This window comes from Oppia nitens, unplaced genomic scaffold (genome assembly GCF_028296485.1).
Source record: "Oppia nitens isolate AA-2021 unplaced genomic scaffold, nextdenovo-longstitch-racon4-pilon3 scaffold1_pilon_pilon_pilon, whole genome shotgun sequence".
Classification (NCBI taxonomy): Eukaryota; Metazoa; Arthropoda; class Arachnida; order Sarcoptiformes; family Oppiidae; genus Oppia; species Oppia nitens.
Genome location: NW_026533199.1, coordinates 13,885,426 through 13,898,525, shown reverse-complemented (window position 1 = coordinate 13,898,525; position 13,100 = coordinate 13,885,426). Strand labels below are relative to the sequence as shown.

At 19.2% G+C, this 13,100-nt stretch overlaps 3 protein-coding genes across 3 annotated transcripts; all 3 read right to left on the bottom strand.

Moving 5' to 3' along the window:
- Positions 1 to 164: 164 nt before the first annotated feature.
- On the bottom strand, positions 165 to 1,221 carry LOC128951627 (3-oxoacyl-[acyl-carrier-protein] reductase FabG-like; the record flags this gene model as incomplete). Its single annotated transcript, XM_054296875.1, has 4 exons — positions 165 to 389; positions 487 to 590; positions 696 to 971; positions 1,039 to 1,221. Coding segments are annotated over 4 exons (783 nt in total), but the record flags the coding sequence as incomplete, so codon positions are not given.
- A 977-nt stretch (positions 1,222 to 2,198) lies between these two features.
- Positions 2,199 to 5,922, bottom strand: LOC128951626 (3-oxoacyl-[acyl-carrier-protein] reductase FabG-like). The gene is made up of 5 exons (XM_054296874.1): positions 5,769 to 5,922; positions 3,141 to 3,331; positions 2,799 to 3,074; positions 2,582 to 2,685; positions 2,199 to 2,418 (listed from the first exon to the last, which is right to left on the bottom strand). Exons 1-5 carry the CDS (start codon positions 5,920 to 5,922, stop codon positions 2,199 to 2,201), a joined length of 945 nt encoding a protein of 314 aa, XP_054152849.1.
- A 1,112-nt stretch (positions 5,923 to 7,034) lies between these two features.
- LOC128951625 (3-oxoacyl-[acyl-carrier-protein] reductase FabG-like) lies at positions 7,035 to 8,544 on the bottom strand. The gene is made up of 5 exons (XM_054296873.1): positions 8,532 to 8,544; positions 7,962 to 8,116; positions 7,624 to 7,899; positions 7,450 to 7,553; positions 7,035 to 7,254 (listed from the first exon to the last, which is right to left on the bottom strand). The coding sequence occupies exons 1-5, from the start codon at positions 8,542 to 8,544 to the stop codon at positions 7,035 to 7,037; spliced, it is 768 nt and encodes a 255-aa protein (XP_054152848.1).
- Between the last annotated feature and the right edge of the window lie 4,556 nt (positions 8,545 to 13,100).

The following is a 13,100-nucleotide window of genomic DNA, read 5'->3' as shown; positions in this document are numbered from 1 at the left end:
AAATATATTGAAAATTAAATATATATTAAAAAAAATAAAAAAAAAATAGTAATAATAAATATGTCATTTATTTTTACTAAAAATACATTTGTATTTTTTAAAAAAATTTATTTATTCAAAGTTTTAAAATTATAAAAACTTTACAATTAATAATAATATCTCAATTAATCTATTGTAAACCGCCGGCGTTATAGACTAGACCGCCATCGATGACCAGATTAGTACCGGTTATAAAACTGGCCGATCGGGAGGCCAACCAAACACAAGCTTCGGCTATATCCAGGGGTTGACCAATACGATGGAGTGGTGTCCGCGAGATAACCAGTTTTTTCAATTGATCCACTATTTTGGGATCGCCCGACAAAATTGGTGTATCAATTAAACCTGGACTGATATATAGATATATATATATATATATAAATAATAAAAATATATTCAATTAGTTATAATTTAATTGTTTTTTTAAATGAAAATTTCTATAATTACTTAATAGTATTGACCCGTATATTAGGTCCCAATTCAAGTGCTAACACACGGGTCATCATATCTATAGCCGATTTGGACACACTATAAGCTAAACCTGTCTTTACCTATATATATATATAATAGATTTAATTTAATAATAATAATACCAATTAAATAAATTGTTATTAACTATAAATGTTGTCTAAAAAAATTATTTTTACTAAACATACCGGCATTAGTGACGCTATACTAGATATGCTGATAATAGTGCCGTTAGTTTTGTTCAAATAGGGAACCGATAGATGACTGAGCTCTACATACGGTCGGAGATTAACACTCAATATTTTGTCAAATACTGACATAAACTTGTCGTCCGTAATGTTAATCGGATTACTAATACCGGCGTTATTGACCAACACATCTAACTGGCCATAGGTTTTGATTGTCTGATCCAATAATGACTGTAATTCAGTACTATTGCTAACATCGGCCTTAACTTGTAATGGCTATACATATAATAAATTATTATTTTTATTATTAATAAGTTTATTACTACTATTAATATAAGCAAACCTTTAGTTTTTTTGGCGATAACTTTTCACATTCATTGGCCACTAATTGGATTTCAGTTTGATTTCTACCAGTGATGACAACATTGGCACCCAATCGGGCAAACAGTTTGGCAATACCGGCACCGATACCACTACTCGAACCGGTAGTCAATACAACTTTTCCGGTAAAATTTTGCGAATCATTGAAAACATTATTATTATTATTATTATCTAAATTAAACAAAATGTTTGCATTGGCTATAGCTATAAATATAACCAAAAAACTAATTTTAAGAAAATACTTCATAATTTAAAAAAAAAATAATTTAACTTAAATACTGTTTATTTATGTTTTTTTTTTAAAAATAGTTATATGTTTTAATTTTTAAAATTCAACTAAACTTAATGTTTTTATATACAATATTGATTATATAGTTTTATTTTAGTGCATTTTAGTCCACTTTATCAATATAATTTTTTATTATTATTAATTAATTAAGTTTTAGTGCACTTTATATCACAATATAATTTTTTTACAAGTATATTCAAAAATAGATAGATATATATATTAAATATATTACACAATTAATATACAATAGATATATATATATACTTTATATTTAGTGTAATTGTTATATAAAACAAGTATTAAATTAATAATATTTATAAAGTTTGAAAAGTTTTTTAATCTTAATAATTTTTTTTTATAATTTTAAATAACTTATAATAATATAATTTTTATTTTTGGATTTACAGTTGTTTATTTTTAATTTTAATAAAATAATATTTTATTCAACAATGAACTATAAATATATATTTTTTAAATAATTATATTATATTAAAACTGCAATAAATATTAGTTATCAATAAAATAATTTATTTATTAATAAAAACAAAAAATAATAATTAATATATTATTTATTATAATATATATATATATAGTTAAATATATTAGAAATATTAGTAATAAAATTAATTTTTTTTAAATAAAACTACATATCATACAATAGTTTTATAATTAATTATAATTAATAATAGATTATTTTATTTATAACTAATATTTATTGCAGTTTTAATAAAACATAATTATTAAAAAAATATATTTATAGTTCATTGTTGAATAAAATATTATTTTATTAAAATTAAAAAATCTCAATTATGATATTATTATTATTATTATAATCATAATAAACCACCAAAATTATAGACTAGACCGCCATCGATGACCAGATTAGTACCGGTTATAAAACTGGCCGATCGGGAGGCCAACCAAACACAAGCTTCGGCTATATCCAGGGGTCGACCGACACGACCGAGTGGTGTATGCGAGACAATCAGTTTTTTCAATTGATCTGTTATTTTCGGATCGCCCGATATATTTGATGTATCAATTAAACCTGGACTATATATATATATATATATATATATATATATATATATTAATATAAATATATTAAAATATAATTTATATTTATTACTAGTAAATAGCTATACTGTATATTACTATAGTATAAGATTTTTAATTTGATTTTTAATTTATTTGATTTATAAAAATCTCAAATTACTTAATAGTATTGACCCGTATATTGGGTCCCAATTCCAGTGCCAATACACGGGTCATCATATCTATAGCCGATTTGGACACACAATAGGCTAAACTTGTTTTTATCTATAATATAAAATAAAATAAATAATATAATTAAAAATTAGTTATTACTAATAGTCAATAAATTAATTTTATATGAATATATAGTTATACTGTAAATTATAATCATAACCTACCGGTACTGTTGACGCTAAACTAGATATACTGATAATAGTGCCGTTAGTTTTGTTCAAATAGGGAACCGATAGATGACTGAGCTCTACATACGGACGCAGATTAACACTCAATAGTCTATCAAATACTGACATAAACTTGTCATCAGTAATGTTAGCTCCGTTACCAATACCGGCGTTATTGACCAACACATCCAACTGGCCGTACGTTTTGATTGTCTGATCCAATAGTGACTGCAATTCAGTACTATTGCTAACATCGGCCCTAACTTGTAATGGCTATACATATAATAAATTATTATTTTTTTATTAATAAGTTTATTATTATTATTAATATAAGCAAACCTTTAATTTTTTTGGTGATAACTTTTCACATTCATTGGCCACTAATTGGATTTCAGTTTGATTTCGACCAGTGATGACAACATTGGCACCCAATCGGGCAAACAGTTTGGCAATACCGGCACCGATACCACTACTCGAACCGGTAGTTAATACAACTTTTCCGGTAAAATTTCGCGGATCATTATTATTATCTAAATTAAACAAAATGTTTGCATTGACTATAGCTATAAATAAACATATAAAACAAATACAAAATAAATATTTCATTTTATTTATTATATAATTTTAATTATTTATTTATTGTTGTTTAAAAAAACTATAGAAAATCTATATCTATTGTTTAACATTAAAAAAATACTTTAATACTTATATACAATTTTATAATGTACTTTATCAATTGTTATTTTTATTGCTAATTATCAATATATTTATTTTTATTTGATTAAGTATTTTTCTTAATAGGTTTGTAATATAATTGATAAAAATTTGTAAAATGTAATGTAATATAAATATTATTTTTTTTATAGTAATACTAAATTGTTGATTACTGTATTAGTTGAGTATATAATATATTGAGATAATTATATTTACTAAACAAACAAATAATAGAAAATAAAATTAATTATTAGATTATGTTTTTTAGATAATTTTAAATATGATTTTTATTAAAATTATATTTTAAATCACATTTATATAGTTTTTTTTAAATTTAAAAAGTTTGTATTTTTTATTTTATAAATAAATTAAAATTAATTAAGTAAACCTCAAAAGTTTTTTTTATTAACTAAAATTTAATAATTATATTTGTTTAATTTGAATATATGAACTATTTATAATTAATAACAAAAATTTATAATTTATTTAAAGCATTGATTTTTTATTTAATAAAAAACTAAATAATAATATAATATTTTTAGTTTAGATTATTTTGTATTATAAATTTTATAAACAATGATGATGAAATAATATTGTTACAGTATTATAGATGATTAATAAAAGAAAAATAATATAGTTAAACATGAAGCTTATATTCAATAGTAATTTATAAAATTTTGTTTTAATAATAAAATATTTAATTAAATTAATTATAATTTCAATAGCATTAGACAGCAATAGAAAACATTATTTTACATAAATTTATTGTAATTAATTATGTAAATAATTTGTAAGTTTGTTTATATTGTAAATTATACAACTAAAAAAAATAATTAACAAATAAAAACTGTAAAAATTTTTATAATTTTTATAATTAAAATTTATTTAAAAACTAAAATTATTAAAAATAGTTGTGAATGACATACAGGAAACTTTTATTTGTTTATAAAATGTTTTACTATTAATAGTAATAATAATAATAATTTTTAACTTTTTTAAAAAATATTTTATTTTTTTCTTGACAACAACATTAGTTTTTTATAGAAATTTTATTTTAAAATAAATTATTAATAATATAGTAATAATAAAATGTTATTGACTATAAATAAAAGGTATATAAATTTATATATAATTAATTAAATAATTTTTCCTCAAAAATTATTTTAATATAGTTATGATTTATTATTTTCTATCAAAAATAGACTAATAATATTATTTATTAATATGAAATAAAAACTGTAAAACTTTTTTGTAAAATTACATTAAAATTATATTTAATAATTATAATTAATACTTAAAGAATACGGGCGTGAATTACGATATTTTATTTTCTCATAAATTAAAATTTATTTTTAGATAAATATTAACAGAATATTAAGTATAAAAATTCAAATTGTTGTAATTAATTATTTAAATAATTTGTAAGTTTGTTTATTTTTCTAAATTATACTTAAAATAATTTTTTAGCAAATAAAAACTGTAAAATTTTTTAAATATTTATGATTAAAATTTATTTGAAAATTATAATTATTAAAAATAGTAAACAAAAACAATGAATAAAATTTTATTTGTTTATACAATGTTTTACTATAATTATTATTATTTTTTTTAAATATTAAACATTTTAAAATAAATTATTAATAATACAGAAATAAGATTTTTTTTGTAATTAACTATAAATAAAACTATTTATATAAAAAATATAATGTTATATAAATTTATATGCAATTAATTAAATGATTTTTTCCCTAAAAATTTTTTTTAATTTAGTTATGGTTTGATTATTTTCTATCAAAAATAGTAACTAATAATAGTATTTACTAATAAAATAAAACTGTAAAACTATTTTGAAAATTATATTAAAATTATATTTAATAATTATAATAATTATTTAAAGCAAGCAGACGAAATGGAGATTAAATTAAAATTAAATTTATTTTTATATAAAATTTAGTTATAATTTTTTCATAATAATTTTAATTACTATTTAATAAATAATGGATATTATAAATAAATTATATAATCAAAAAATTTAATATCATATTATATTTTTGTTTGTTTTTTTTCATAATAATTTTATACATTTATTTAATAATATATTGACTTTTTTATTAATTAAAAAAAAATCTGTAAATATTTAAATTATTTATTTTTTACATTTAATATTGCAATTGATTTTTTTTTAAAAATATTTTAGATGAAGTAATGCTTATTTGTTTAATTAATTAAATATTATTTTTTTTATTTATATACCGCCGGCATTCAGAAACAGTCCGCCATCGATGACCAGTTGGGCACCGGTTATAAAACTGGCCGATCGGGAGGCCAACCAAACACAAGCATCGGCTATATCCTGTGTATCGCCCATACGTTTCAATGGTGTACGCGATATGACTAACCGTTTCATTGCTTCCCAATATATAGGATCCACACCCGACTGTATATTAGTCGGTATTAATCCCGGTATTAAAAAAATAATAATTAATTATTAAAAAAATAATAATTATTAAAAAAATAATAATTATTAAAAAAATAATAATTATTAAAAAAATAATAATTATTAAAAAAATAATAATTATTAAAAAATAATAATTATTAAAAAAATAATAATTAATTTATAAAAAATAATAATTATTAAAAAATAATAATTATTAAAAAAATAATAATTATTAAAAAAATAATAATTATTAAAAAAATAATAATTATTAAAAAATAATAATTATTAAAAAAATAATAATTAATTTATAAAAAATAATAATTATTAAAAAATAATAATTATTAAAAAAATAATAATTATTAAAAAAATAATAATTATTAAAAAAATAATAATTAATTTATAAAAAATATTAATTACTTGACTGTATTGACCCGTATATTAGGTCCCAATTCAAGTGCCAACACACGGGTTATCATATCTATAACCGATTTGGATACTACTACTACTACTACTACAATAGTGTACTATTGTTAGATTAAAAATTTTTATAGTTTTTTTCAAGTAGTTTAATTAAACTTTTATCTTATAATTAACTGTATAATAAGTTAATAATAAATTGTTTTGTTTACTATACTTTCTCTAAATAATAATTTTTTTATTCAGTTTTTTAATTTATTTTATTTTAAATATAAATATTAATAATAAAATATATAATACACTATATATTGTATATATATAAATATAAAAATATATTTTTCAGTTTTATATTTATTTATTTTAAAAAAATATCTTATTAAAAATTTTACTATTAAAATATTAAGTAATAATAATAACATAACTAATACTACTTTAAGTCAAAAAAAAATTTTAAAATAAATAGTAAATTAAAACTTTTTTAATTAAATTATTAAATTATTTATATTTATATATATATAGTATTATATATCAATTACATATATTTTTCTACTAATGCATTATGCATTTGATTGACAAAAATTATAATTTATTAAAAATAAAATTATGGTTTAAATTTGAAATTTTGTTTTGGATTTTATTTTATTTATTATTTTTTTCTTCTCAAATTATAAACCGCCGGCATTATAGATAAGTCCGCCATCGATGACCAGATTAGTACCGGTTATAAAACTGGCCGATTCGGAGGCCAACCAAACACAACCTTCGGCTATATCCTGGGGCTGACCAATACGTTTCAATGGTGTACGGGATATGAACTGTCGTTTTCGGATTTCCCATTTTTCCGGATCAATATCCGGCTGCATACTAGTCTCAGTTACACCAGGACTATGAAAATAATAATAATAATTAAATTATAGTATAATAATTAAATTAATTAATTTATAGTATAATAATTAAATTATAATTTATAATTAAATTATAATTTATAATATACAGTATATACAGTATATACAGTATATGTTATGTTATATTATTATTAATACTACAACTAATAATAATAATGTTATTAATAGTAATTACTTGATTGTATTGACCCGTATATTGGGTCCCAATTCAAGTGCCAACACACGGGTCATCATATCGACACCGGCTTTAGACACTTCATAGGCTAAACTATTTTTCATCTATTTATTGAATTAATAATTTAATGAATATTTAATTTCAATAATAATAATAATAATAATAAGCACATACCGGTACAGTTGACATAATACTAGATATGCTGATAATAGTGCCGTTAGTTTTGTTCAAATAGGGAACCGATAGATGACTGAGCTCAACATACGGTCGGAGATTAACACTCAGTATTTTGTCAAATACTGATACAAATTGTTTATCAGTAACGTTAGCCCGCAATCCCATACCGGCGTTGTTGACCAACACATCCAACTGGCCGTATGTTTTGATTGTCTGATCCAATAGTGACTGCAATTCAGTACTTTTGCTAATATCGGCCCTGACTTGTAATGGCTATACATATAATAAATTATTTTTTTTATTAATAAGTTTATTATTATTACTATATAACAAACCTTTAGTTTTTTTGGTGATAACTGTTGGCATTCATTGGCCACTAATTGGATTTCAGTTTGATTTCGACCAGTGATGACAACATTGGCACCCAATCGGGCAAACAGTTTGGCAATACCGGCACCGATACCACTACTCGAACCGGTAGTCAATACAACTTTTCCGGTAAAATTTCGCGGATCATTCAATTGATTGATATTATTATTATTAACATTATCTAAATTAAACAAAATATTTGCATTAACTATAGTTATAACTATAGAAACTATACAACTTATAAATAGTAAATAATTCATTATTTATTTATTAATTTTTTGTGAGTAATAATATTAATAATAAATAATTTTTTATATTTGAAAAATATACAGAAAATATTTATATATATTTATTTTTTCAACAAACCTAACCTATGCTTATATACATATTAAACTTTATTGTTTTTTTTATCAATACTATTTTTTAAATAAAAAATATATTAAATTGAAAAAAATGATAAAATTGTTGTTAAATGTCAAGTAATAATGTTATTATTATTATTTTTATAATAATATAATAATAATAATATTGCATACTATTGCAGTGCATTGTTAATAATTGTTTAGTATATATATATATATATAATATTTATCAATTATTTTTTATTAGTATATTAATCTTAAAATTATTATTATTATTATTATTAAATTTCATTAGCTAAAATTATAATTTTTTTTTAATTAAATTGAATGGTACAAAATATTTGAAACAAAGTGTTCAAGATAAACTTAATAATTTGATAAAAGTTCAATCAGTCTAATAATTTATTGTATTTAATAATTTAATGTATAGTTTTATTTTTTTAAAAGTAATTATAATTAATATTTAATTTTAATGTACTATGTTACATGTACTAATTAATTAAAAAAATAAAAGAAAGTATATTATTTAAATATTTATTATAATCTAATATTAAATTATTTTTTAAAAAAAACTGTAATTTTTATTTAAAAATATATTATATTTTTGCTTTAAAATTTAAAATTATTGTATTTATTATAGTTGGTATTAAACAAACACAAAATATTTTTTTTTAAAAAATAAAGTTTTTTTCTAATAAATTTAATTGTATATTTAAGGTTATAATTTTTTAATTGTTTATTTTATTATTGCAATTACTATCCAAGTTATTCAATATTTTAAAATTATAATAATTAGAAAAAAAACAAAATAAAATTATTTAATAATAAATATTTTATATTTATTTGTTAAGTATTATAACAAAAATAACTTAAAATAAATATTTTTTATATATAAAATTATTTTTAAAAAAATATAATATACACTGAAACTTAAGTATTGAAATAAAATTTATTTATAAGTATATTGTTATATATTTCAATGTCAAACATAAGTTGTTTTTTGATACTAAACAATAATAATAGATATATTTAAATACTTTAAGTACAAAAAGTTACATTTAGTTACACTAATTGCATAAGTTGTAAATTATTTTTTTTAAAATTAATTTATATATATATATATAAAATCTATATATAAATAAAAAAATAAAAAATAAATAAATAATTGATTGATTGTTAGTTTTAGTATTAAAGTTTTAATTATATATTATTTGTACTGTATTTTGCATGTCAATTATTTGCTGTCAATATTAATATTTTATATCAATAATAATAATAATAAATGCACTAATATTAAACTATACAAAAATATATCATATTAGATTTATCTATAAAAATAAATTTATGTTTTTATTTTTATTATTTTTTACATACAATAAAAAATCAATTAAACTTAGAGCTTTAATAATTATAAATAAAACTAAAACACAAAATTAATTAATTAAATTTCACTTTTATTATTATTATTAAAAATACTTTATACACTGTATATATATATATATACTGTTTATATCTATAAATATTTAATATATTATTTTAATAAATACTTTTTCAATGTCGTACACAAACTACAGGTATTTTAAGCTAATTATATAAAACTATATAATATACTAATAATAAATAAATTTACTTATAAGTAGAAAAAGTTACATTTAGTTACCACTAATTATGTTGTTTTTGAATTGCAAATAATTTTATTAAATTAATTTATATATATATTTATATAGACATTTAAAATACTATTTTTAGTATGTATGTAAAAATTTAATTGCACTATTAATATACACATTAAATATATATATATATATATATATAAATATTAGATATTATATGATTATTAGATATTTCCGTAAAATATATGATATTAATTTTATTTATAAAATTTTAAAGTTTTATTTTTTTGAATTATATTAATCCGCCGCCATTCAGAAACAGTCCGCCATCGATGACCAGATTAGCACCGGTTATAAAACTGGCCGATCGGGAGGCCAACCAAACAACACCGTCGGCTATATCCTGTGTATCGCCCAAACGTTTCAATGGTGTCCTCGATATGACTAACCGTTTCATTGCTTCCCATTGTTCGGGAGTCATACCCGACTGTAGATTAGTCGGTGTTAATCCCGGACTAAATATAAATATATATTTAAATAAATAAATATAATTAGTAATTATAAAATAATAATAATACTATTAAAAAAAATAATAATAATATTAAAAACTAATAATATTATTATTAAAAACTAATTATAGTATTATTAAAAACTAATAATAATATTATTATTATTAAAAAATTATAATATTACTAAAAAATAATACTAATATATTTACAAATATTAATTACTTGATTGTATTGACCCGTATATTGGGTCCCAATTCAAGTGCCAACACACGGGTCATCATATCGATGGCAACTTTTGATACTTCATATGATAAACTACCTTTCATCTATATATTTATATATTAATATATATATATATTTAAAAATTTATTAAAAATTATACTACTATACTATACCGGCATCATTGATAGATCGCTAGATATGCTGATAATAGTGCCGTTAGTTTTGTTCAAATAGGGAACCGATAGATGACTGAGCTCTACATACGGTCGGAGATTAACACTCAATACTCTATCAAATATTGGCATAAATTGTTTGTCAGTAACGGGAACACCGAGTGCTATACCGGCGTTGTTGACCAACACATCCAACTGGCCGTACGTTTTGATTGTCTGATCCAATAGTGACTGTAATTCAGTACTATTGCTAACATCGGCCCTGACTTGTAATGGCTATACATATAGTTTAATAATAATTATAATTATTACTAATAATATTATTATTATTAATATAAGCAAACCTTTAATTTTTTTGGTGATAACTTTTCACAATCATTGGCCACTAATTGGATTTCAGTTTGATTTCTACCAGTGATGACAACATTGGCACCCAATTGGGCAAACAGTTTGGCAATACCGGCACCGATACCACTACTCGAACCGGTAGTCAATACAACTTTTCCGGTAAAATTTCGCGAATCATTATTATCATCACTGTTTGCATTGACTATAGCTATATAAATAGTAATAAAACTTAAAAATATTAAATATTTCATATTAATTGTTTGATTGTTTGTCTTTTTTAAAAATTTAAATATTTAATTATTTTTAAAAAATTAATTTTTCAGTAAATATACATTAGTTTATATACAAAATTATAAATGATAAAGTGTACTAAAATAATTATTAATTATCTATAAATACTTAAAAAGTAGTTATTGTCAAGTACATTTTTGTTTAGTAGATATTTTATATATATACTGTATAAGTATTAAGTTCTCAATTGTTTTTTTTTTTAATATTGATAAAAATAAATTATACTTAAAATGCACTAAAAACTAATTATACATTTATTAATACAATAGATAATTATATTTTGTTAAATAGACTAATAATTAATTATTTACTAAATAAAAATATTACATTAATTTAAATCAATTATTATTATTTATTATTATTATTATTTTTATATTTTAATGTCTATATATATATTTATTTTAGTTTTTAAAAAATAACTTAATTAAAAGTATAGATTTTATTTTTTATTATTAAATAATGTTTTTAATTTTTTAAAATATATATATATATAGCGTTATTGCCTAATATATAGTTATCTTTTATTAATGTTTTTAATTAATTAGACAAAAAAAAATATTTTTTTTTCAAAAATAATTAAATAAATAAATTTTTACTTTTAAATGTCAAGTACTAAATGATATTTATTGTACTTATTTTACAAGTTATTATTATTATTATTATTTTAACATTATAAATAGTTAAATATACACATTTAATTTTTATATAATAAAATTACATTGTTTAGTTACTGTTAATCTATACTAGTTATTAGTTTTATTATTATTACAATTTATTTTAATCAGCTAAACTTAATTATATTTTTTATTGTTTTTTAACAAATATACATTTTTATGTTTTTATAATATTATGTTTTATGAATTATTATTTTAATACAAATAAATATTTATTTTTAAAAAACTGTAATATTTTTTAAAAAATTTAGAATTATTTTTGTTATAAAATTTTAAATCTTTATAATTAGGAGTTTAAAAGCCAAAGTAAAATTTTAATTATCAATCTTGAACTTGATTATATATTTTTTATATTAAATAAATTTATTCAAACAAATAATTTTCACATATTTTTTAAAAAATATAATAATCATATATCAATATATTTTTGTAATAGCTATAAATTTAATATTATATAATTATTTTATTATTAATTAATTATAAATTTAATTTAATTACAGTTTTCATATTATAGTAATTATTATTACTAATTATATAAAACAAATTATTTTTTATATTAATAATTTTAATATTTTATATATATATATAAAATAATTTTATATAATTAATAACATTTTATTATTAATTATATAAATATATAATTTTAAAATTTTAAAACTTTAAAATATTCCACCTAAATTATATACGAGTCCGCCATCGATGACCAGATTAGAACCGGTTATAAAACTGGCCGATCGGGAGGCCAACCAAACAACACCGTTGGCTACATCCTCGGGCTGACCAATACGTTTCAATGGTGTCCGCGATATAATCAACTTAGACATGGCTTCCCATTGTTTGCGATCCCAATCCGAGTTTAGATTACTTACGGTTACTCCCGGACTATACATATGAGCAGAAAAAATTATATATT